The sequence below is a fragment of the Oryctolagus cuniculus genome, chromosome 7 (assembly GCF_964237555.1).
Source record: "Oryctolagus cuniculus chromosome 7, mOryCun1.1, whole genome shotgun sequence".
Lineage (NCBI taxonomy): Eukaryota > Metazoa > Chordata > Mammalia > Lagomorpha > Leporidae > Oryctolagus > Oryctolagus cuniculus.
In genome coordinates, this window is record NC_091438.1 from 81,622,783 (window position 1) to 81,650,026 (window position 27,244).

Consider the following 27,244-nt stretch of genomic DNA (forward strand, 5'->3'; position numbering starts at 1 on the left):
CAAGATAAAACACTTAATAATACATTTTCAAGGTGTAGATCTATACTCTGTAAATATTAGTCCAGTGATGAAAAGAAACTGAAGATAAAACAAATGGAGCATTACCTAATATTCATTGGTTAGAGGAATTAGTATTGTTAAAATGTCCATAGTATCCAAAATAGCATAAAGTTTCCGTGTTATCCTTATCAAAACTCTAATGACATATTTTACAGAAAATTACAGGAACTATCCCAAATTTCGTATGCAAGTGCAAAATACTGAGTATCCAAAAACAGTCTTGAGCAACAAAAGCAAAACTTCAGGCATCCCCCACATGAATTCCAAGTCTACCACAAAGCAACAGCAGCTTTTTTTTTTAAAGATTTATTTATTTATTTGAAAGTTAGAGTTACACACACAGAGAGAGAGAGAGAGAGAGAGAGAGAGAGAAAGGTCTTCTATTCACTGGTTCACTCCACAATTGACCACAATGGCTAGAGCTGCGTTGATCTGAAGCCAGGAGCCAGGAGCTTCTTCCAGGTCTCCCACGTGGGTGCAGGGGCCCAAGGACTTGGGCCATCTTTCACTGCTTTCCCAGGCCATAGCAGAGAGCTGGATGGGAAGTGGAGCAGCCGGGTTTTGAACTACCGTCCATATGGGATGCCGGCACTTCAGGCCAGGGCGTTAACCAGCTGCGCCACAGCGCTGGCCCCTCTAGCAGCTTTAATACTGGCATAAGAACCAATACATGGGGAGCCATTGCTGTGGTGCAGTAGGTTAATCCTCCACCTGTGGCACTGGCATACCAAATGGGTGCTGGTTCTGGTCCCCACAGCTCCTCTTCCAATCCAGCTCTCTGTTATGGCCTGGGAAAGCAGTAGAAGATGGCCCAGGTGCTGAGGTCCCTGCACTCACATGGGATACCCAGAGGAATCTCTTGGCTCCTGGCTCCGAATCAGCCAGCTCCAGCCATTGCAGCCATTTGAGGAGTGAACCAGGAGGAAAGAAGACCTTTCTCTCTGTCTCTCAGTCTTACTGTTTGTAACTCTACCTCTCAAATAAATAAATAAAAATTTTTTTCTAAAAAAACCTGATACATGGAACAGAAAAGAGAACCTGGAAATAATCCCATACATATACAGTAAACTAATTTGAATAAAGGGATCAGGAATATACATTAAGTAAAGAAGAGTCTCCTCATGAAATGCTGGGAAAACTGGATATACAAGAGTGAGTTTGGCCCTTATTTAACATCATATTGAAAAATCAGCTAAATACTAAAGATTGAAGACTTCAATGAAGACTGGAAAGCATAATACTCCTACAGGAAAAGATAAGAAAAAAGATGTTAGACAGTAGCCTTGACAGTGATTTTTTTGCCTTTATTGCTAAAAGCACAAGTAATAACAGCAAAAAGAAACAAGGAAACTATGTCAAATTAGAAAGTTCTTGCACATCTAAAGAAACAATCAGCAAAATGAAAAGGACATATATGGAATGGTAAGCTATATACCTCATAAGAGGCTGATATTGAAAATATATAAATATGTCCTACAAATCAATAGGAAGACACAAAATATCTGACTTAAAAATGGGCAAAGTGCACTTATAGACAATTCTCAAAAGGAGACACTCAAATGACTAACCACTATATAAAAACATGTTCAATGTTAATAATCATTTGGGAAATACATCAAACCATAATGAGATATCAGTTCACACCTGTTAGAATGGTTATTATTTGGGATCACTGTTTTGGTGCAGTAAGTAAGGCCTCCACTTACAACTCTGGCATCCCATATCAGCACAACCGTTCAAGTCCCAGTTGGTCTGCTTCCATTCTATCTCCATGCTAATGTGTCTGGAAAAACAGCAGAAGATGGCCCAAATACGTGGGTCCCTGCAATCCACAAGGGAGATTCAGATGGAATACCAGGCTCTTGGCTTAGCAAGGATCACCATGGCTGTTGTGAGCAGTTGGGGAGCTAACCGGCAGATGAAAGATCTCTTTCTCTCAAACTCTCCCTTCTCTCTGTTATTCTTTCAAATAAATAAAAATAAATCTAGCCAGCACCGCAGCTCAATAGGCTAATCCTCCGCCTTGCGGCGTCAGCACACCGGGTTCTAGTCCTGGTCGGGGTGCCGGATTCGGTCCCGGTTGCCCCTCTTCCAGGCCAGCTCTCTGCTGTGGCCAGGGAGTGCAGTGGAGGATGGCCCAAGTCCTTGGGCCCTGCACCCCATGGGAGACCAGGAGAAGCACCTGGCTCCTGCCATCGGATCAGCGCGGTGCGCTGGCCGCTGCGCACCAGCCATGGCGGCCATTGGAGGGTGAACCAACAGCAAAGGAAGACCTTTCTCTCTGCTCTCTCTCTCACTGTCCACTCTGCCTGTCAAAAAATAAATAAATCTACACTTTTTTAAAAAATGGCTATGATTTATGATTCAAAATTTAGGAAATATTAATAATGTAGAGAAAGGGGAACCCTTACACAACTGTTGGGGGAACATAAACTGGTACAATCATTACAGAAACAGAATGAAGATCCCAAAAAAGAAAAAAAAATTGAGTTTCTAGTGGCCAAGTAGATAGACCAGCCTTGTCAACTGGGCTGCTTGCTGTGTGGGTTAACAGAAGGCAAATTGTTAGTTTTTCTGTGCATGTTGTTCAATACCTGTATAATAGGGATGATGTTAGTACCTGATTTATAGTATTCTGGGAATTAAACTGATAATCTAATAAAATAACATAAAACTATACTTGGTATAGGGAGTGAATGTCATGAAGGTCGTCATCATCATCATTATTACTATCAGTGCACACCACTAGCATAACCAGATCCACGGCATGTCCACTTCAGTATGAATTTGTCCACCCCAGATGAGATCATAATCATTTTGAAAATAGTTTTCTTCACTAAACACGAAGACTATCCTTTGTTTGAGAAAAAAAGAAAGAAAACTAAGCAAAGAAATGGTTCTCACAACTGGATTTCTGATTCGAGCTTCTCTCTGGGAAAAAAATATTTCTAGGTTACGTAGGAATATATAACTATATATGGATTTTTTTTTTGACAGGCAGAGTGCACACTGAGAGAGAGAGACAGAGAGAAAGGTCTTCCTTTGCTGTTGGTTCACCCTCCAATGGCCGGCGCGGCCGGCGCGCTGTGGCCGGCACACCGCGCTGATCCGATGGCAGGAGCCAGGGACCTATCCTGGTCTCCCATGGGGTGCAGGGACCAAGCACCTGGGCCATCCTCCACTGCACTCCCTGGCCACAGCAGAGAGCTGGCCTGGAAGAGGGGCAACCGGGACAGAATCCGGCGCCCCAACCGGGACTAGAACCTGGTGTGTCAGCGCCACAAGGCGGAGGATTAGCCTAGTGATCCGCGGTGCCGGCTTATATATGGATCTTAAAATAGTATTTTTTTAAAAATGGCAGCATTAGCCTGTTTTCCATGATTCTAATGAAATCCTTGAAATGGGTTGATTTACAGAGGTGTATTTAGCTCACAGTCTGAAGGTTCAAGGACACATCACCAGCTTGAGCATGGCTCTGACCAACATGGCTCTGACTCTCACAGAAGACAGCATCAAACTAGAATGTGTAGAATGAAGATATTAGGTTGCCAGAGAGTCATTCAAGGATCAGCCCTGGTTTCTATAAAATATCCATCTCAGAATCAACTCAAGGTCCCATGGGAACTACGACTATAATCTCCTCTAAAGGCAGCCCCTAATGAACTAACATCCTCCCATTTGGCTCCATCTCCCAAAGTTCTCATCAACTCTCACGTGGCCACAGAGAGGGTGAGGACGATGTCTCAGAAACATCAACCCTGGAGGACTAATATCCAGAACATAGCAAATGTTTCCCTCCGCCGTGGTGCTGTGCTCCTCATTTTCAAAACAAGCACCAAAGATCCCACAACTCTACTTTGTTGACCAACTCTCCCCCCTATTCCTCACCTTCACTCCCTTCCTGGGCACCAGCTCATACTCCTCTTCAATCCTTTTTCTTGCTTCTAAGTAGAGACGGTGGCCTCCAGGCACAGAGAAAACTCCTCTTGAAATACTTTCCATCAGGGACGCTGAGAGCCGTGTAAGCTCAGCCTGGCAGTATTTGACAGAGGCCTCTTCATTCTGCAGCAGGAACTCTTCCTTTTTCTGCTCTGTGGTTTCCTGCCAGGGAAACGTAGGTTCACACATTAGAAAGGAATGAGTAGCAGGGAAGGTCCACCTGTGATACACGTGGCAGGAGGATTTGGACGGCCTCAGAGTGGACCAGAACAAAGAATGGACCTGCAGTCAGGAGACTTACTTCACTGTTACTTCTGGTCATTGCCTGTTTCACCTTTGCAAAGCCACGTATTTCTCATGGGGGAGAGGCCCAGGCTCAATATCTGTAAATGAGGGTCAGAAGCCCTGAGCTCTGTGGTCCTTTAATAAATAATAAGATTAACAGTAGCCTGGCCACCAAGACTAAGAATAGAAAGGTGAATTTTGACTGCAATTAAAATTTCCTCAGAGCATATGGATTGCTATAGACAGAAATTTATAGGAGTTTATAGGAATACATGCAATAATATCTCACTAATTGTTTAGGTGTATTTTGAACCAACTTTTGAACCCTTTATGAATGCTTTCGATGATGGCTTGAATTCATGAATATATAAGAAAAGAGTTTTTTGTTTGTATTTGAAAGTTACTTTTTTCCCTTTTTTTAAACTTTTATTTAATTAATATAAATTTCCAAAGTACAGCTTATAGATTACCATGGCTTCTCCCCATAACATCCCTCCAACCCGCAATCCTCCCCTTTACCACACCCTCTCCCTTTCCATTCACATCAAGATTCATTTTCGATTCTCTTTATATACAGAAGATCAGTTTAGAATACATTAAGTAAAGATTTCAACAGTTTGCTCCCACATAGAAACACAAAGTGAAAAATACTGTTTGAGTACTAGTTATAGCATTAAATCTCAATGTACAGCACACTAAGGACAAAGATCCTACATGAGGAGTTAGTGCACAGTGACTCCTGTTGTCGACTTAACAAATTGACACTCTTGGTTATGGCATCGGTAATCACCCTAGGCTCTTGTCATGAGCTGCCAAGGCTATAGAAGCCCCCTGAGTTCACTGACTCTGATCATATTTAGACAAGGCCATGGTCAAAGTGGAAGATCTCTCCTCCCTTCAGAGAAAGGTACCTCCTTGTTTGATGACCCGTTCTTTCCACTGGGATCTCACTCATGGAGATCTTTCATTTAGGTTTTTTTTTTCCCCCCAGAGTGTCTTGGCTTTCCATGCCTGAAATACTCTCATGGGCTTTTCAGCCGGATCCGCATGCCTTAAGGGCTGATTATGAGGCCAGAGTGCTATTAGGACATCTGCCATTCTATGGGTCTGCTGTGTATCTCACTTCCCATGTTGGATCATTCTCTCCCTTTTTTATTCTATCAGCTAGTATTTGCAGACACTATTCTTTTTTTATGTGATTCCTTTGGTTCTTAGTCCTATCATTATGATCAGTTATGAACAGAAACTGATCACTGGGACTAGTGAGATGGCATTGGTACATGCCACCTTGATGGGATTGAATTGGAATCCCCTGGTATGTTTCTAACTCTACCGTTTAAGGTAAGCCAGCTTGAGCATGTCCCGCATTGCATATCTCTTCCCTCTCTTATTCCCACTCTTATATTTAACAGTGATCACTTTTCAGTTAAGTTTCAATCCAACTGGGTTTCCTCAATACAAATTGAGAGACTCTTTTGCATTTTTACTTTAGGCCTAGATGGATAGAAAGATAAAATTTTAATGAAGGTGACTGCAGTCAATAGAATTAAGATTTTTCATAAGACTTCTCTCCTCTTAGTATCCACATTCCTCATATTCACTGGGTTGAGAATATGATATCTGTTACTCTTATGATTGGATCATGATATATAGCTAAAGTTGACTTTACAATCAAAGGAACGTCATTATCTAATCACAGGATGCCTTAAAAGTATTTTTCTCTAGTTGGTGTCAGAAAAGGAAACCAGAGAAATTAGAAACGAGAAGGCTCTGGTGCAAACTTTAAAGATATTTAAAGATACAGGGGTTCCCTTAGAAATTCATTATAGGACCAAGCCCATCTGACACCTTCTTTCAGTCTGTCTACACTGAGCAGTGCACCCAGTCACCCTGACATATATAGCTGCAAACGGAACTGCATGATTTAATGTGCACTGTTTTCAGCTGCTAAACTCATGATAATTCATTTTGCTGTACCAAATAATTAAGTGTCTGTCTTTTAAAAAAAAGGGTGACCTGTAGTCCATAGAGCTCTTTCATTCTCAAGAATCAGGATGCCTTCTACTATGGTAGGGGGATGATCACAGGGTGAAAAGATAGACTTTAGGTGTCATCCAGAAAGGCTGTCGCTGGCAAGGATAGATGGTCAGATGTTTACCAAAAGGTTCTTCTGGAATTCCCCGGTATCATCCTTGAAGGAGTGCTCCATGAAGATTTCAACGGCTTCCCTCTCACAGGCTGCGTGCACGTCCAGCAGCTCCTGGAGCGTGTCTGTGGGGAGCACCAGTCGCTGGGCCATCTGCCTGCTGTAGTGCTCGGCTGCCTTCTGCACGGCTGCAGCATTCTCACGCTGGGCCAGAGTCGTCACTGCGTTCTCCAAGCAAGGGACAGCTCCGCTGTTGATGGTGTCTACGTACATCTCCACCAGACTGCCCAGCCCTGACGAACGCATAATGTTGAGGGAATAAATACATAGTTCACATTCATTGTTTTCACAGGATTTATGAATCAGCATCCCAAACATCAAATCCATTCTACTTATCTTGAAGTGTTCTTTTCCTGTTCCTCCTCCTTCCCTTCCTCCTCCTTTTCTTCTCGCTATCCCCCTCTGGCTTTTCCTTCTATTCTTCCTTTCCCATCTTGCTCTCCAAATCCTTCTCTGTATTACAACATGGTTCTTGTTTCTATTCACCCTTTCTTTTTTTTTAACTTTTATTTAATGAATATAAATTTCCAAAGTACAGCTTATGGATTACAATGGCTTCCCACCTAACGTCCCTCCCACCCGCAATCCTCCCCTTTCCCACTCCCTCTCCCCTTCCATTCACATCAAGATTCATTTTTGATTCTCTTTATATACAGAAGATCAGTTTAGAATACATTAAGTAAAGATTTCAACAGTTTGCTCCCACATAGAAACACAAAGTGAAAAATACTGTTTGAGTACTAGTTATAGCATTAAATCTCAATGTACAGCACACTAAGGACAAAGATCCTACATGAGGAGTAAGTGCACAGTGACTCCTGTTGTCGACTTAACAAATTGACACTCTTGTTTATGGCATCAGTAATCAACCTAGGCTCTTGTCATGAGCTGCCAAGGCTATGGAAGCCCCCTGAGTTCACTGACTCTGATAATTTTTAGACAAGGCCATGGTCAAAGTGGAAGATCTCTCCTCCCTTCAGAGAAAGGTACCTCCTTGTTTGATGACCCGTTCTTTCCACTGGGATCTCACTCATGGAGATCTTTCATTTAGGTTTTTTTTTTCCCCCCAGAGTGTCTTGGCTTTCCATGCCTGAAATACTCTCATGGGCTTTTCAGCCGGATCTGCATGCCTTAAGGGCTGATTCTGAGGCCAGAGTGCTGTTTAGGACATCTGCCATTCTATGGGTCTGCTGTGTATCTCACTTCCCATGTTGGATCATTCTCTCCACCGTTCTCCTTGATAGGTGACAACTAACTGAGCACCAAAAAGGAAACCTGTTAAAGTGAAATGAACACTGTGAGAAACGGTGACTTGATCAGCCCTCACCCTGACTGTTGATGAGCAACTTGATATGTTATCCCTCTTAGTATTTTTTTTGTTTGTTCTACTTAATACTATTGGTTGAATACTGTAATCAATACACAATTCTTCTTAAGTGCTGAAACTTAACTGAAAAGTGATCACTGTTAAATATAAGAGTGGGAATAAGAGAGGGAAGAGATGTGCAATGCGGGACATGCTCAAGCTGGCTTACCTCAAACGGTAGAGTTAGAAACATACCAGGGGATTCCAATTCAATCCCATCAAGGTGGCATGTACCAATGCCATCTCACTAGTCAAAGTAATCAGTTTCTGTTCATAATTGATCATAATGATAGGACTAAGAACCAAAGGGATCAAATAAACAAGACTAGTGTCTGCAAATGCTAGCTGATAGAATAAAAAAGGGAAAGAATGATGTATTCACCCTTTCTATTATGGTTCTCAAAATCATCAAAATTCAAAATTAAATCATTGATTTTAAGGGATATCATTCAGAGCTTCCTAGAAAAATTCTTTTCCATTTAAATTAAGTAAAATTTTATTAAACTATGAAAATCATGTACCTGATGTGTCTTCATTCCAAATAAAATGCTAGTCCACTTATTAAATACATCCTCTGGTGTTTGGGACCAGATACACAACATGTTCAACTAAGCATGAGCTCATATTAGCAGGAGACTATGGTTAAATGTCCATGAAACCGACCCTGTCTGTAGGCATAGGTTTAATTTTTATTACCAATATCTTGATGAGGTTGCATTGGATTCATGGACTATTGTTTATGTTCTGACTGGTATTAATTTCGACAATATTTTAGGCTTCCTCACTGAAAAACTGATTTTCTATAGGCTTTCTCACTTGCAGATTGCCCCATTAATAGAATTTTGTGTTGTATCATATTTAGATTCACTTCATGAGATAATTGAGGCCTCAGTAATTCCCAACATAGAGAAAACTTAACTAAGCAACATCATTTGCAGGTGTGCTAGGAGCATCTCCTTCTCTATATTCCTATACAGAAGCAAATGAAATGATCGACAAGCCCACAGTAGAATCACAGCTTCATCACACACACTGATCTAGAGAAAGTCGTGTTTGACACAGAGGAAACTCACGATTTCCAGTGACAATGATTCCCTGTCTCAGGGTCTTGGTCTTCCCATGTGTGACGATATAGGAGCAGAATTTTTCTGACTGCACCTTGAAATTCAATTCTAGTTGGTCTTCTGGCACTTTGTCCATATGGACCAAGACATTTTTATCATTTGTGGGCCAGTCAAAGACAAAGCACTTCCGTTCTGGAAAGAAATACCTGATACATTTTCTAGGCTTGTTGGAATTTTGGATTCTGGCATTCGTTTCTGTGAAATTATAAAAAAGATCATTCATTGAAGAGACAACAAACAAAGGGCTAAGGACTTCCAGGAATCTCTGTGATATGGCAGCTCCCATGTCTGTAAATTGTCCTTTATCCAAATGTGCAAAGTAGTCATGCCAATATACACAAAGTGTGGAGAATCCTTTTTACACAGAGCTGAGACTCAAGGGAATTACTCTGTAGTGGAATGGAAGGTATCCACTTCAACAGAGAAAACATAGCACGGATCCTTTTTTTCTTGTGTTTTGTTGGGTAGAGAGACAATTTTCAAAAGATTTTGGAGAATCAATTAACAAATATTTTCAGACACTTATTTCAGACACATATTTCTACATGCAGTTTCATGTCAGAAAAGAAACAAGAACTTTAAAGTAATGCTGGAAATAAGGATGTGATGATTTTAAAACAGCATGAGAGAAGAAAACATTCAGGTCAATAGTGAAAAATGATTCATAAACATGACCAAAAATAATCTGCACCATTTATTATTTTGTAGCCTACTTTAGCAGTAACCTTCAATGTAAAGCTAATCTCAATAAAATTTGAAGACCACACTAACTCTCAAAGTCAGCTTGTATTAGAATAGACAGACACTGAAGAGGGATTCTGTGGCATATATTTTGTTCAAAATAAATAGCTATTAAAAGCATCAATAAGAAGGAAATAAGGGGATAGTCCCTCTAAATGCTATTACTTCTCTACTCTTCTAAATACAATCTGTGTAATAAATTGATAATACTAAACTGAACAAACATTGCCTAAGGATGAAGAAGTTGGTGTTATGAATAAGAAAAAATGACTGTATCAGTGTAGGCACATAGCAATATTTCTTCCCTGTACTATTGAAGATAAAACCATGCATCTATGAATGATCCAGCATTCAACAGTACTAAAACATAGCTAGTGAAAGTTCTTTTCAAGAAATAGGTCATTGGATTCATTTGATTACATAGTGATTCCGTGTTTAATAACTCCCAGGTTGATCTATATTTCTCAGAATAGAGTAAGAGAAATGCTTGAACTTACTAGGTATCACAGATAGATGAGTCTTAGAAGTAAAAGCACTTATTGCAGTTCTCACTTTTTTAATTTTACTGATTGGACAAAATTTGCTGATGCAACATTGAACTTAAAATTTCCTCATTGAGTTTAAATCTCATCCTCTAAAAATTTTCAATAATAATTTTTAAAATCATGCCCATCCATCAGTCACCAGTCATCATTAGCTTGGGCTTCAATCCAGTCTCAGAAAAAAAAAAATATTTCAAGTGCCATTGGACAGTCCTGCTTGACCCCACCTTGTAACTAAATCAGCCATCCCCAGAGCACACTCTGATACCTGGAATCAGCTTCAAGGCATTCTCAAGGTACTCGTCTTCTGTGATGGGCTGTCCTTTCAAGTTCAGTTCCAGGGTGAAATCCCGCACAGCCCAAACAAAGTCTGGAAAGAAACTCACAAACTCTGCGGAGTCCTCTACCTCATCAGATGGGGGAGAAGATCTTGCCCTGATTAACTCTGTGAGTTCAGTAACAAAGCTGAAATCTCAGTTAAGGAAAAAAAAAAAAAAAACTACACCACAAATTCTACATCTCACTTAGAAACAACTCAGAAAAACACTCCCCTTTTCCCTGTGTCCACTCTTAATGACCCAGGAAAATTTAGTTACATAAAGAAGAAATAGTCTCAACTGCCATTCTCCTAAGCTCAGTGAAATATGGAAGTTCCATTTCTGGAAGGATACTACAGCTGCTCCAGGGCCTGGTGGTTGATGGTGCCCAGGCTGTTGTAGACAAAGGCGCTGCTCAGAAGCACGGCCAGGGCAAAGATCCAGGAGTCATTCTTAGGGTCTCCCTGGGAAGTCCATTAGAACAAGGGACTTACACATCTACTCTTCATTTACTCATCTGTCATTCATTTGGCTGCTTGTTCACACTTTGGGTATATTATAACTGAATATTAGGGTAAATAACAAATTTCAAATATAATTCAAAAATGAAATGCAGTCTTGATATATTAGGACCACACTCTGTATAGATATTCAAATAACTGAATGACACTGTTACTGTCCAAGTATTTAATAAAGTGCTTAAACACAGGTGTCTACTAGTAAGTATAGAAGTATCTCACTGTAAACTTTATTCTTAATGATTAATATAACATGGACACAAATCCTATGCAATAAGTTCAACAATTCTTCACCAGCATAGAGCCTGCATTTGTTTTGTGCTTATGAAGTTCCATATGACAATTTTTACCTCCAGAATATGATGTTATAGAGCAAATACATGTCACTATATAAATGTAACCAAAATGATAATCCTCCCCATGAGTGGAATCCAAAGTTGTCCAAGACCAAACAACAAAACAAAGGTGAAGATACGGAGGCCTATGGATGTGAATAATTACCGTGAATTCAGAATGAGTAGGGATTCTGTGTGACTGGGATATGATGGCAGTAAATAGAAAATAGCTGAGATTTGAAGAGTTCATAGATAGAAAAAGGGTTTGTAAAGATGAAGGGATCCAGCAGGCAAAGAACTAACAGAGGCTAAGTTGGAACTTTCAGCTCATAGTCACATAAAGGCATTACAAAATTATCCCACTTGATGGAAGTGCTGAGTACACAGGCTGGAATGGGAGGGAAGGCTGGAAATGAGATTCCTGTCAAGACGTAGAAAGCATTACCCTATCACAGTATGAGTCACAAGGTCTGCCAGTAGTATCTTTTGCACCACTTTATATTTTGTTTTGCTTTGATCCTTTAACAAATTAAATTACATGAATAGGTTTATGGAAAGTATTATTTATTAAAAATCAATAGTCCATATTGGTTATAATTACATAAAGATCAATAGTTTAAAACTGAATTTTTAAAATCAATTTCTAAGTTGGTGCTTTCTCCCATCATAAGAAAAGCCAAAGATCTATTGCTGCTTCTTGTAATTTAGACTGAGACTCATAAATAAATAAAAATAATGATTGTACCTAATACTATGAAGACAAAATGCTTAAAATCACCCAATACATGATTTTTTGTTGGGGGAGGGTACAGTTCATGGTTTCAAAGAAATTAGTTAAGAATTGATCATCAAAGCTCAGAGAGTTGGATTAAAAATCTAATAATAAACAGAAGCTTTTCTAAAGATGATTTAAACAGATTTCTTCACAGAAACCATATTTTCAAAGTCGCTACCTCCAACTCAATCAACCTCCCATTTTTTGTAGATTCAATTGATCTAATGGAATAGAACTTTCTCAGGAAGCTCTTGCTAACTCAAATGATTAGATTGGTTTCCCACTTTTTGCACTGGTGCTACTCTGTGTGTATTGTGTTGTAGTCTCTATAACTAGGCTTGACCCATTACTTTATTTACAGTTTTATCTTTAGTACTTAGTGCAGAGTCCTGGAACTGACTTGCTCATTTGTATTCATTAAATTAAATGATTACTCCAGCATTAAAAGTAAGAAGAATCTCTTTTCATCATATATCAAAATGTTTGAGGTTACTAAGGAAGTTCGAAGAAACAATTTCACCTCTTTGCTCATTATTGGATTTGCATTTAAGAGAAATATGTCAGAAAAAGTGAAGTGATATGGCAAATTAAAATGTAAGAGCACAGGTGAGAGTAGAGAACATTCTGGACCTTACCTTTTCCACATCTCTCTTCATCACATATCAAAGTGCTTGAGGCTACTAAGGTAGTCTGAAGAAACAGATTTTTAACTTCCTGGCTCATTGTTGGATTTGCAGTTTAGAGAAATGTGTCAGAGAAAGTGAAGTGATGTGCCAGTTAAACTGTAAGAGCACAGTTGAGGGCAGAGAACATTGTCTGGCTTACCTTTTCCACATCGCCCAGGCCCTCAGTGTCCAGGAGGACCAGGGTGTGGTTTGGCTTGGAGGGGTGGGGCACGCACCACATCCAGATGCCCTTGGTTTCAGATTCTATGGTGGAGCCCAGAGGGAAGCCTGAAGGGAAGAGGACAATTAAAAAACCCTGAGAGCAGGCTGATGGGGTGGCCAGGGTTATATTCTTAGAAGTTTTGCTGAGAGAAAGATGAAAGATACCCAAGACTACAAACACTATAATTCCTTGTAAATAAAGTGCCAAAAGAAAGACCAAAGTGCACTGATGTTAGAGTGTATACACAGGCTGTAGAACTATTTTGAAAAAGCAGAGCCATCAGGCAAGAAAAAGAAATTAAAGGAATACAAATTGGGAAGGAAGAACTCAAACTATCCCTCTTTGCAGATGATATGACTCTTTACTTAGGGGACCCAAAGAACTCTACTAAGAGACTATTGGAACTATGGAAGAGTTTGGCAAAGTAGCAGGATATAAAATCAATGCACAAAAATCAACAGCCTTTGTATACACAGGCAATGCCACAGCTGAGAAAGAACTGCTAAGATCCATCCCATTCACAATAGCCACAAAAACAATCAAATACCTTGGAATAAACTTAACCAAGGACGTTAAAGATCTCTACAATGAGAATTACAAAACCTTAAAGAAATAGAAGAGGATACCAAAAAATGGAAAAACCTTCCATGCTCAAGGATTGGAAGAATCAACATCATCAAAATGTCCATTCTCCCAAAAGCAATTTATAGATTCAATGTGATACCAATCAAGATACCAAAGACATTCATCACAGATCTAGAAAAAATGATGCTGAAATTCATATGGAGACACAAGAGACCTGGAATAGCTAAAGCAATCTTGTACAATACAAACAAAGCTGGAGGCATCACAATACCAGATTTCAGGACATACTACAGGGCAGTTGTAATCAAAACAGCATGGTACTGGTACAGAAACAGATGGATAGACCAATGGAACAGAATAGAAACACCAGAAATCAATCCAAACATCTAAAGCCAACTTATATTTGATCAAGGATCTAAAACCAATTCCTGGCTCTTGGCCCTTCTCTCCTGATCGCTCTCAGTTTCTCTCTCTAGCCTCCTCCTCTGGGCTCTTGGCTCTTGGCTCTGCTCCCTGCTCTCTCAGTCCTTCTCTCCTGCGCTCTCTTGGCCTCTCCTGGCTTCTCTCCTCTCTCTTATCCCTCCTCTGTCTCTCTCTCACAGTCTCCTTCTCTCTTTTTCCTTTGCTGCCCCTTCACTCCGGTCTGTAGGGTGTTCCCCAATAAACCCTTTCCCTTACTCCGGTGTCCGGTGTGCTTTGCGACAGCTAATATTAAGATATAACATTGGTGCCGTGACTCGGATAGCCTCATATTGGTAATCCAGTGTCCCCCAGTGCTCTGGGGTCCTGGATTTCTGCCGGTCACAAAGCACACCTCTGGAACTCTTTCCAAGCCACTGAACGCTCTGCGATCTCCATCCACACATTGGCCTTCCAAATTTTGAGGTAAGACGTGGAATGAAAATCCCTCACAGCGACTTCTATTTGAGTGGTGGTCTACTGTCGGATACTTGCCTGACTACTCTCATAAAGGTCGTAGCACTGGACTCTAGCCACCACTCCTACTTCTACTTAAGGCCTTTAGCCTCTACGGACACTGTGTCCAGGCAACAGTGGGTGCGAGTGACGACTCCATCTCTGTTCGCCTCTTTACAGGCGAGGCCCTGGGCTCCAGCGGGCACTTGGGTGACGACCCCACCTTCTGTTCCCACATTCTTTCGTTAGTCAGATAGCGGGAATGCAAGGACGCTTGCAATCCACGGATCTGACTCTACAGGTCACAATGGGAACTCTTCTCTAACCGCGTTCCGTCTGATGGTCCCTCTCAAATTGGCCCCAGCCCTCAAAAAGTGGCCCCTCCATGGTGGCGCATTTGGCCCTGAGGGATCAGAAGTCCGAGTAGTTTGACCCTGATAACATCTTATCACTTCCATGAGCGGTCGGGAAAATGGAAGGAGATTCCATATGTTCAAGCCTTTTCCTATCTTCGAACTAAACCTTCCCTGTGTACTTCTTGCTCTCCCACTCAGGTCCTTCTGGTCTCCAAGATTTGCACTAGGGGTCAGAGGCCTGAGCAAAAAATCCTTTCTTCTGCCCCATCCTGTTTCTGCCACTACCACAGCTTCCTTTGATCCTGCAGATGACTTCCTCCCTAGCTCCTATCCCCACTCACTGTATCTCCCCCTCCCACCTAGGAATTCTTTATCTCAGAGCCCAAAGTCTACTATCTCTGTCTTATCAGTTTGGGAATGGCTGTCTTCATGGTTTTCAACTGGTCTTTTGTCCCTCTCCTGTCCCAGTCTTACCATAAGAATAGCAAGGGAATGGTAGTCCCATCCTTTTGGGCTCCCTGCTGATTGAGAAACAAATTAGGTATCCCACCCTTTTGAAGGCTCTTGTTTTATCTTGAGCAAGGAAAACAGGCAAAGCAGGTTTCCTGCATGGACCTGGCCCACTGTAACTAATTTTTCTTTGAATCTAGGAAGATCTACCTAGATCTACCTTTAAAAATACTGCTTTGTAAAATGCTGAACTTATTTTGCAATTTATTTTGACAGGTTTCTGGGTAATCAGTACTCAATGAAACAGCAATGGGTAATTAGCACTTGTTTTAGATGAATGCAATTTTAATTTCAATTTAATTCAGATAAAAATATATCAGCATCCTAAGTCATTTAAGTGTAACTGCTAATTTAAATTGGGTAAAACTTTTGTATACTCAACATGTTATAGTCTATAAAAAACTATTTGGGTTAGCTTACAAACTGTCTATGAAAATAGTTCAACACTGTTTAAAGTAACTCAGGCTAAAACTTGATGCATTACCTTAATCTTAATTTGAAGATTTTTAACAGTTTATCTCAAAATGTAAATCAAGGACATTGGCAGATGGAAAACATCACAAGTATACTAATCTATTCCTCTTTAACATAAAATTGAAATCTGATCCCTCTGTTAAAGCAATGTGCTAAAGTAATCTATTATATTCTCTTAATGTCTGTTAAATTCTAATTGTTTAAAAACAGCTGAATTTTTATTAAGAGCTATGGGTTATTTAAATATGTGCTTCTTTTCAAACATTTAAATAATTACCTTGTAACAATGATCAAATTTGGTCTATATTATGTTATGATGTTAAAGAATCTTACTTCAACCAGATATTTTGGATTTTGAGCCTTCTTGACATTCTTGACAGGCATTCAAAAAATCAAAGTTTCAAATAATTTGGACTCTGAAATTTCCAGTAAATTCTGGACTTCGGTTTTTCCAGTTCGGGCCCAACTGAAAAAATCGAAGGACTTATGTCTCTCATCTTGTAGAGACACCAATTAATCAGGCTATTTGTATTATATTAGAAGTACTGTCAAGATGTGAAGTGGTGCTAACTTTTAAGTTTCTATAATATAAAATGGCACTAATACAAATGTCAGAATTAAAAAGTCTAATAATCTTGTGTTACTAGACATAATGGTTATCTTAATGAGAAAGCCCCAGAGGCCTAAAAGAGTTCCGTGCTTTGTAAAATCCTACAGGTGCTTTCAGAAATACTGTGTGCAGTAAGCAAATGCCTCTTATTGGTTAATGAGTTTATAATATTAAATGTGGCAACTTATAGTCTTTTGTCATCCACAGTTTGGTATATCAGATTTGTTGCTCATAAAACTAAAGCATTGTTGGTTCTGTGTTTAGCTGTCTTCTTATAGGTTCTGATGAACTTTTTCCAGCCACATATATTGTATTCAGTACTTTGGGATGACTCTGTAAACAGATGAAGCCAATAATATATTAAAGGTACCAACTGTGAGAAAGTATGGTTGGCTGAGGTTACTAAAACAAAAAGTAATTCAAATCAATTGGTAATTTACAAACAGCAATTCGATTTTTTAAAAAAGCTATTAAAACTGCTTTATTGTTCTATCTGTCATGTTGTATGTGTATACATATTGTATGTCTGCATGGGAAAATTTACTAAGAATTTTATTTTAATTAGCTTATAGATAAGATTGTCCATAAATTTAAACAGCTAAAATAATTCAAAGATATATTTTAATTCATGTGACCTGAATCTGTATCATATGTTTTAAACTTGTTGATAGAAAGAAACTAAAAACATTTTATATGCTTGTGCTGAAATTTGCTGGTTAAACAAGCTACATCATGTTAGATATTTAAGAGATGTTTCCAAATATATGTATTAATATTTATGGAAGGCATTGGGCCTTCTGGTAAATGTTTTCTTAAGTTGTTATCTAATGGTTAAAACTGCTTTCTAAGTTTTCATGTGACATTGCTATTGTCAGTAAGCGATCTGAGACTGGCATCCCTATTTCTCTAGTCTAAGCCCAACTTGTTCTCTCGTTTCTCTATTCTCTTCGAGGTAGGAAACTAATTCTATTATGAAGGAATCTCCAAGATTCAAAATTTGATTTTAGATCTTATAAAAAGAGATGGCTAACACATTTCTGTAATAGCATAGCCAAAATAAGAGCTTAAATTATAATTTCTCAGCTAGATTTACTTCGCCATCAGCGAGGTAAACAGTAAACAGGAAAGCCTCCCTTTCAGAAGAAAGGGAAAGAAAGTTTTAAAGTGAGAATATAGTTTTCCTCATGGGCATTCTCTGTCTCAACATAAACTACTACAGAACATGCCTGTGACTACCGACTTCTAGTTTAGGCCACTGAAGATTAGAGATGGGACTTGAGCACCCCCTTGACTTGCATCCTCTGGTCTGCTTTAACAAAAACCAGGAGGAAAAAAAAAAAAGCTAGGCATCAGAAGCAATGGGTGGCAGGCCTGTTAATGGCTGCTCTGTACAGTGGTCTGCCCTCAAGGAGACCCAACAGGCCAGTCCACTGCAGTGGCTTTCAGTGTGGAAAGCCTGGGCTTCTCAGAAGTCAGTTTATGAAGAGCCCTGGGAGCTCTGCAAGCCAAGAGTTGGGTCACTGGAAATGGACCTGCCCTGGAGTCGAAGGATGTCCAGGTCAGAGCCACAGATCATATTGGCTCTAAGCGGAAAAGCCCTTCACTCAGCCCAGCTTTCAAAGTGACCACTGCAACTGAGGAATTGGCCAAATAGGGTCAGTAACATTGCAGGCAGAACTGTATATTTCCTGTTGGAGTTGCCACTTGCTTTACCTGGCCAGCTCTCCTCCCAGGCCAGCTAGGTAATGCAAATCAACAGGGTGCCTTCCCCAAGGAGGATCACACCTCCCTTAGGGTGTAGGCTATATGAAGAGATAGATGAGTCTAAGCCTCACAATTTACAAGGCTTTCAAGCCCACCCGATTATTTTCAAGCCCCTTCTGTCAGGTTCTATTTGCCTCTCAATCAGAAAACTTATTTTTAGCTTAGACAGCACCTTTCTTAGGTTCTCTAATAACAACTCTGTCCTCTGTATCTAGCCCACTTGAGCCTCATTCCTTTGTAACCATAGCCTCTACTCTACCACCAATGGCTCTACTCCCAACCTGTGTGTACTGATGGTCCTCTTCCCCACTTAATGTTGTATGACTGTTCAGAATTTCTCTACAGACAAACCCCACTACCTGCAAAAGTTAGTGGCCTTTCTCCCAGTCTTGCTGGAATCAGCTTTAAGCAACATCCATCAAACTGTCCTCACAAGGGTCCAGAGACCCCCTCCATTTCCTCTCTATAAAATCCTCTTACCTGGTTAATGCTACTCTTAGGATCATTGGTTACTACTCTCACCCTGTCTTCTATACTAAGAATGTCTAAGTGTTTACAGCAGGTGATAATGGAACAAACGAAGGCCTTCAGCAACCAGGCAGTCAACCAAATGCTGCTACAGGGATATACTCGGCTCCCCACCCAGGAGACAGCGGCCTGAGACATTGCCCCATGTCAGCAGGAAGTAGCTCTACAGACAGATCATCGTCCCTCTACCCCTCTTGGACTTTTGGGACTAATGTAATCCCATACAAACCTTGCTTTATAAAAAAACAAAAGGGGGGAATGTTAGGAAACTGGCGCAGTTTTAGCCAGGTGGCTGCATGGCCCAGCTACCTGAGCCAGGCTCCACCCCCATCCTAATGGGATTGGCTGCTCCTGCTTCCCTGCCCACCCTCAGGCAAAGTTTTAAAAGGGCCTGTTCCTGAACACGTGCTCTCTTGGCCCTTCTATCTGGCTCTTTCTCGGTTCCTCTCTCCAGCCTCCTCCTCTGGGCTCTTGGCTCCTTCTCTCCTGCACTCTCTTGGCCTCTCTTGGCTTCTCTCCTCTCTCTTCTCCCTCCTCTGTCTCTCTCTCTCACAGTCTCCTTCTCTCTTTTTCCTTTGCCGCCCCTTCACTCGGTCTGTAAGGTGTTCCCCAATAAACCCTTCTCCTTAAAAAAATAATAAAATAAAACCAATTCCTGGAGTAAGGACAGTCTATTCAATAAATGGTGCTGGGGAAACTGGATTTCCATGTGCAGAAGCATGAAGCAAGACCCCTATCTTACACCTTACACAAAAATCCACTCAACATGCATTAAAGACCTAAATCTATGACCCGACACCATCAAGTTATAAGAGAACATTGGAGAGACCCTGCAAGATATCGGCACTGGAAAAGACTTCTTGGAAAAGACCTCAAAAGCACAGGCAGTCAAAGCCAGAATAAACTATTGGGATTGCATCAAACTGAGAAGTTTTTGTACTGCAAAACAAACAGTCAAGAAAGTGAAGAGGCAACCGACAGAATGGGAAAAAATATTTGCAAACTATGCTACAGATATAGGATTAATAACCAGAATCTACAATGAGGTCAAGAAACTCCACAACAAAAAAACAAACAACCCACTTGAGAGATGGGCCAAGGACCTCAATAGACATTTTTCAAAAGAGGAAATCCAAAGGGCCAACAGGCACATGAAAAAATGTTCAAGATCACTAGCAATCAGGGAAATGCAAATCAAAACCACAATGAGGTTTCACCTCATCCCAGTTAGAATGGCTCACATACAGAAATCTACCAACAACAGATGCTGCCGAGGATGTGGGGAAAAAGGGACACTAACCCACTGTTGGTGGGAATGCAAACTGGTTAAGCCACTATGGAAGTCAGTCTGGAGATTCCTCAGAAATCTGAATATAACCCTACCATACAACCCAGCCATCCCACACCTTGGAATTTACCCAAAGGATATTAAATTGGCAAACAAAAAAGCTGTCTGCACATTAATGTTTATTGCAGTTCAATTCACAATAGCTAAGACCTGGAATCAACCCAAATGCCCATCAACAGTAGACTGGATAAAGAAATTGTGGGACAAGTAGCTGTAGAATACTATACAGCAGTAAAAACAATGAGGCCGGCGCCGCGGCTCACTAGGCTAATCCTCCGCCTAGCGGCGCCGGCACACCAGGTTCTAGTCCCGGTCGGGGCGCCGGATTCTGTCCCAGTTGCCCCTCTTCCAGGCCAGCTCTCTGCTGTGGCCAGGGAGTGCAGTGGAGGATGGCCCAGGTGCTTGGGCCCTGCACCCCATGGGAGACCAGGAAAAGCACCTGGCTCCTGGCTCCTGCCATCGGATCAGCGCAGTGCGCCGGCCGCAGGGCGCCGGCCACGGCGGCCATTGGAGGGTGAACCAACGGCAAAGGAAGACCTTTCTCTCTGTCTCTGTCTCTCACTGTCCACTCTGCCTGTTTAAAAAAAAAAAAATGAAACCTGGTCATTTGCAAAAAAATGGAGGAATCTGGAAAACATCATGCTGAGTGAATTAAGCCAGTCCCGAAGCGAAGAATATCATATGTTCTCCCTGATCGGCCACAGCTAACCAACCACAAAAAAGGAAACCTGTTGAATTGAAAGGGACACTATGAGAAGGAGTGACTTGATCAGCCCTTGTCCTGACTGTTGATGTACAATTTAATACTTTATCCCTTTTAGTATTTTTTTTATTCTGCTTAATACTATTGGTTGAACTCTGTAATTAACACACATTTATTCTTAGGTGTTGAAATTTAACTGAAAAGTGATCCCTGTTAAACATAAGAGTGGGAATAAGAGAGGGAGGAGATGTACAATTTGGGACATGCTCAACTGTACTTGCCCCAAATGGTGGAGTTAGAAACGTGCCGGTGGATTCCAATTCAATCCCATCAAGATTGCATGTACTAAGGCCATCTCACTAGTCCAAGTGATCAATTTCTGTTCACAATTGATCACACTGATAGGTCTAAAAGTCAAAGGGATCAAATAAACAAGACTAGTGTCTGCTAATACTAACTGATAGAATAAAAAAGGGAGAGAACGATCCAACATGAGAAGCAGAATACACAGCAGACTCATAGAATGGCAGATGTCCTAAAGAGCACTCTGGCCTCAGAATCAGCCCTTAAGGCACTCGGATCTGGCTGAAGAGCCCATGAGAGTATTTTAGGCATGGAAAGCCAAGACACTCTTGCGGGGAAAAAAAAAAAAAAAAGGACCTAAATGAAAGATCTCTGCAAGTGAGATCCCAGTGGAATGAACAGGTCATCAAAGAAGGAGGTACCTTTCTCTAAAGGAAGGAGAGAACTTCCAATTTGACTATGGCCTTGTCTAAATAAAATTGAAGTCCGCAAACTCAAGAGGCTTCCATAGCCTTGGAAACTGATGCCATAATCAAGAGTGTCAATTTGTTAAGTCAACAAAAGGAGTCACTGTGCACTTACTCCTCATGTGGGATCTCTGTCCTTAATGTGTTATTCAATGTGAAGTGATGCTATAACTAGTACTGAAACAGTATTTTACACTTTAGGTTCTGTGTCGGTGCAAACTGATGAAATCTTTACTTAATATATACTAAATCGATCTTCTGTATATAAAGATAATTGAAAAGGAATCTTGATGTGAATGGAATGGGAGAGGAAGCGGGAGATGGGAGGGGTACAGGTGGGAGGGAAGTTATGGGAGGGAAACCATTGTAATCCATAAACTGTACTTTGGAAAATTATATTTACTAAATAAAGGTTAAAAAATAAAAAATAAAAAGCAAGAGTGGAAGGAGTGTGCCTATGAAACTAAAATTTCAGGAGCTCTAGTTAGAGTGTAAGGAGGTATTATTAGGACAGTTTGGTGTCTGTGAAGTTTTGTTTCTTGATCCTGATTACATGGGCATTCACTTTATATTTAACTTTATGTATATGTGTATATTATATATTCTTCTGTATGTGTCGTAGTTCAAATATTAGAAAAAATTTAATATAGAAAGAGAAGGGAATATAATTTATTACGTCATGAAGCAAAACAGAAGGCATTGTAGCTCAATTTTAATATTCAATGTACATTAATTCTATGAATGTTTCTGAATATTTTCAGAATTTTATATGCTACTTGAATGAAACATACAGTTTGTGAGAACAGATGTAAGAGGAAAAAAGAAATAATAACTATCGTTCATCTCCTGAGCAAGTTATAGTGGGAGGGATCAAGAGGATCAGAAGGAGGTTGGAGCAGTAGTTAGGATGCTATTTGGGACAGCTTTTTCTGATATCAAAGTGCCTGAGTCCAAGTTTCATCTCTGCTTCTGATCCAGTTTCTCAGTAGTGCATAGCCTGGAATGCAGCAAGTAGCAACTCAAGTACTCAGGTGCCTGTGAATCCTGGATAGAGCTCTAGGTGCTTGTGACCTGGCCCATCCCCAGTTGTTGAGAGCATCTGGGACTGAAAGAGCAGATGAACGATCTCTGTCGGGCTATTTTGCTGCCCTCAAAAGAAATATAAATAAATGCTTAAAAGGTAAAGAAAATGAAGTGGAGTTGATCTTTTGAAAGACATAAGGAACTCCTCATTAATAGGCTAACTAATAATATTTTCTGGATACATGTGTGGTTGAGGTTGTAAATCTGGAGGGGACAATGAGAAGTTTTCTTCTTTGCAGGAGTCATGCTCTCCTTTCAGGTGACTCTAGACAAGGAATCATCAGCCTATGTTGTCACTGGTGCCAAGCTAATGACCCCTGTTCCAGGCCCACACTCACCATGGTTCTGTCTTGCCAGGCGATTCATGAGATAGGATTTTCCTGTACGGCATAATCCCACAATGGCCACCACCACCACAGGTTGGGATATCTGGTTAAGAATCTCCAAAGCTATGGGATTCACTTTCAGCTGCTCTTCCCAGTTTTCCACTAGACAGATGGGGGTCTTCATGGTGCTATCAGTCGCCATGGTAACCTGTAACCCAAAAAAGTCATTGAGTAATAAAAGGATCCTGAAGCTGTTCCTATTGGTTATTCAAGTGTAATGCATGTCAGCTTTCTATTTATGCTCTGTATATGTCAACCTACAAAGTTTTATATATCTTTAAAAGAAAAATAACTCATCTAGAATGTCAACACCTGGTTACAGGTACCTTATATACCTTACTTCATGATTTTTATAAGAACTCTAAAAAAGCATTGCTCCAACTCTGGCTGTTGACTATACACAGAGTTGAGAGCATTGGTTACCAAAAAGAAAAAAAAAGAAAGAAAGAAAGAGAAGCACAAGACCTGTGCAGCAAACTCAGCAGTTAATATACTTTGGGGTTTCTGCAGTTCTTTTGCTGCTGAGCCTCATCATGGCTGCATTGAGGATAAGCTATGTTGTTGTGAAAATACACCAGTGTGGCATTCCTAACAAGAAGGCAGTCAGAGAGTATTTTTTAAAGATTTATTTATTTATTTTAGATGCAGAGTTACTAAGAGATGGAGAGACAGAGAGAAAGGCCTTCCATCCACTGGTTCACTCTCAAATGGTCGCAGTGGCCAAAGCTGGGCCGATCCGAAGCCAAAAGCCAGAAGCCAGGAGCCTTTTCAGGTCCTGCATGTGGGTGCCAGGGCCCAGGGACTTGGGCCACCTTATGCTGCTTTCCCAGGTGCATTAGCTGGGAGCTGGATCCAAAGTGGAGCAGCTGGGACTCCTCAAACCAGTGCCTATACCAGATGCCAGCATTGCAAGCAGTGCCTTAACCTACTACTCCATGGCACCAGCCCCAGTCAGAGAGATTTGGATGTCACTTATCTTCTCAAAAACAATGCTAAGCAGCATGTATGTGTTCAATAACTTTACTAGTGGTGTGGCCACCAGAAGGATTACTAACTTCTCTGCATCTCTGTTTCTTCTATAAAAGAGAAATAGTAAGCAGTGACAATCTAGTGGTCATTAAATAGCTCTTGAAGTACTCCTGAAACCATGCCTAGTTTACAGTGATTCCTATATAAACCATGCTTGAAAATAGAGTCTAAGGTAGCATGCAGATATTTCCTGAAGGGACGTGAAGAATTGGCTTTGGACAGAAATAGCAACACTAGTCCCCAGAGTAAAAGCAAGCAGAGGGCACAGCCCATGGTGAGGATGAGCAGGCAGGTGCTGACCCAACAGAAAGGCTGACAGAGGGAGAATGGATCAGCCAAGAGGAACTCAGAGCTGTCCTGGGATGAACTGCCAGGGTTGAAAGTCTGGGTTTAAATCACCCATTGCCCATACTGTGAAACCGTGCTGTGTCCAAAATATGGGCTCAACCAAAATGTCCATCATCATATGAAAACATGGTATACACACACACACACACACACATATATATACATACACTATCATACACACACACAAACACACACACAATGGACTATTGTTCAGCTATAAAAAAGAATACTATTCTGTCATTTCCATCAAAGTGATTGCAAATGGAAGACGTCATGTTGAGAGGAAAAAGCTGGACACAGAGATAAGTGCAGCATGTTATCTCATGTACGTTGGAGCTAAAAAACAAAAACTAATACTAGGACCAAAAAAATAGTAGAAATGGCTGTATGTACCAGTTTTGCTGCAAATATACTGTTATCAAACTTTGTTCTATATCAAAAATATTGTTAAAAATTCTATATCACTATAGTTTTCATAATCTGGGATTATTTTAAAATTCACTTTTCATGAGTGAAATTAACATTTTTTCATTTGATTATTGTTTATAGCCCTTGCCTATCTTCCTGTGAAATAAGTTCTCTTTTCTTTTAACTTGTTGAACTCTTTATTTAATATAGCATTATGCCTTTGACCATAATGTAAGTTAACAGTGTTATCTCAAACCTTCAAAGAAAGAGAGAGAGGGAGGAAGGCTGGAGGATAAGTATCATTATATTCTTAGAATCCTACCTGTGAACTATGTCAAATCTGCTCTCTTTATATTAATGTCACAATAAAACATTTTTAAATCATCCGTAGCTTGGGGGGAGACCTTACAGTTGGACTTCATCTTTGTAAATTTCTCATCAAGGTTACAGGTAAGCAATAATGGCTGCCTGATTTGCTACTGTAATACTGAGAAAAAGACACTCACTAAATTTTTTTAATATAAATGATTAAAATCCTTTTACCACAACAAGAAAGTCTGAAAATGTATTAGGATACGCCTCCTTGTTCTTTAAGTTGAAATTACCAAGAAATAATAACAATCCAAGATCTGTTAGAAAAACAAACAAAAGTTTTTAATAACCTTTCTTTGTATAGTTTCTCTACTTGTGTACAAGTGCTTGGGAGCAGAATTGGGCAGTGAAACTGGAGCTGTGCATTGTGTATTTGATGCAAAGCATTCTGAGCTATGTAACCAATGATTTGCTTTTACTCAGGTTCTGGTGGTGCAGGTTAAGTGAGCTGTTGCTGACATCTGGGGAGTGAACCACTGCGTGGGAATCAGTCTCTTTCTCTCTGTCCTCTACCTCTTAGATGCTTAACCAAATCCTTTTTAAAAATTATACATATTTTGTACCATGTGATGCTTTGATATATGACACATTGTGCAATGGCCAATCAGGTTAAACATAACTACCTCATGATACATTTATCATTTCTTTATGGGGAAAACCTTCAAATCTTTTCTTCTAGATTTTTCTACTTTTAAGAAAAATCTTTAGTACACTATCAGTATCACCCTACATACTGCAGAACACTAGAACTGCTTACTCTTATCTAAAATAACTTAGTACCTCCTAAATTGCCTTTGCCCACGCTTTCCTCCCAGCCGCTGGAAACCACCATTACACACTTAACTGCTGTGAGATGAATTCTTTGATTCCACAGGAGTGTGATCGCGGTGCACTGGTCTTTCTGTGCTGGTTTACTTCACTGAGCATAAAGAGCTCCAGGAGCAGGGTGGCGGGAGGTAGCCACCCCACAGCAGCGCCTCTGCCAGGTGCTGGATTTGGGTCCTAGAAAGGACTTCAGCCCCTTTGCACATAAGCGGGTAGGATCCTTCCCTTCTTGTTCTACTCAGAGCTCTTTGCTTGCAGCCCAGATTGGAAACCCTAGGAGCAGCAGGGCATCCTGGGCACAGCAGGCACAGGGCTGCAGCCTCTAAAATCCATTGAGATACTAAGGGGTCCAGAGAAAGCCCCTGCCGGCCTCGCACCAGGCCTGTGAAGTCCTCCTGCTGCCTGCGCCCACCACTCCTAAGTAGGCTGCGCTAGGAATTCATGGTGGTCGCCCTCAGTGAAGGGAAGGGGCCAAGGAGAAGAAGCACCTCCTCGCACTTACCTGACCAGGGCGCCACAGTCAGGGCCAAGTTCTCCTGTGCCTGCGCTCACCACTTGCCATCGCTCCTGATCTGGCTCCTCCTACACACACTGTTAAGTTGAAAACCACCGCTGTTCTCACCACCCAAATAAGGGCTGAGTGGAGGACAACCGAAAGCGAAATCATATGCTTTTCTTGGTAACGGTTGAGATGTTTGCTGTATTTTGCAGGTGGACAGGAAATCGTGGTTTCTAGGAAGAGGGGGTGAGGAAGTCTTAGGCTTCCAGGTTCTGAACCGCTGTGCCCCTGCTAATCCCTGAAGGAGCCCCTGTCCCTCTGTCCATTTTAGCACCCTTCAGTCAGACAAGAGCAGCCTCTGCCTCTAATGGCCACCACAGACACTGCCTGGGTAACACGCACACTCCTGGGCAAGCTGACCTCCCTGCAGGTCAGGGGCTTGCACAGGGGCCTGCAAGGAAAAGCAGTTCATCCTCCTGAAATCCAAACAGGAAGCACCTGGCATGGAGCCCTAGTGCAGGTGCCTGCTCTGGCGGATTGCTGAGGAGACACAGGCAAGCAACCAGCAGACCTCAGAAAGGGCCCCTTCACACCTGCGCAGCCCTGTGAGGGTGGCTCAGGTAAGCTGAAGAACG

At 41.0% G+C, this 27,244-nt stretch overlaps 2 protein-coding genes across 5 annotated transcripts in view; both read right to left on the reverse strand.

Annotated features, from left to right (window-relative positions):
* LOC138850611 (guanylate-binding protein 3-like) overlaps positions 1–26,744 on the reverse strand; it is a 65,037-nt gene extending 38,293 nt beyond the window's left edge. For all 3 annotated transcript variants that reach the window (XM_070078105.1, XM_070078103.1, XM_070078104.1), the window contains exons 1-8: positions 26,613–26,744; positions 23,081–23,276; positions 13,034–13,161; positions 10,935–11,044; positions 10,532–10,728; positions 8,930–9,175; positions 6,443–6,723; positions 3,949–4,161 (exon numbers count right to left, since the gene is read on the reverse strand). In XM_070078105.1, the coding sequence (XP_069934206.1) occupies positions 3,949–4,161; positions 6,443–6,723; positions 8,930–9,175; positions 10,532–10,728; positions 10,935–11,044; positions 13,034–13,161; positions 23,081–23,270 (1,365 nt within the window). In that variant the 5' untranslated portion in view covers positions 23,271–23,276; positions 26,613–26,744. The remainder of the gene's footprint in view (positions 1–3,948; positions 4,162–6,442; positions 6,724–8,929; positions 9,176–10,531; positions 10,729–10,934; positions 11,045–13,033; positions 13,162–23,080; positions 23,277–26,612) is intronic.
* The window catches only part of LOC100347754 (guanylate-binding protein 3), a 216,319-nt gene that overhangs the window by 146,199 nt on the left and 42,876 nt on the right, over positions 1–27,244 (reverse strand). The gene's annotated exons all lie outside the window — the stretch shown is intronic.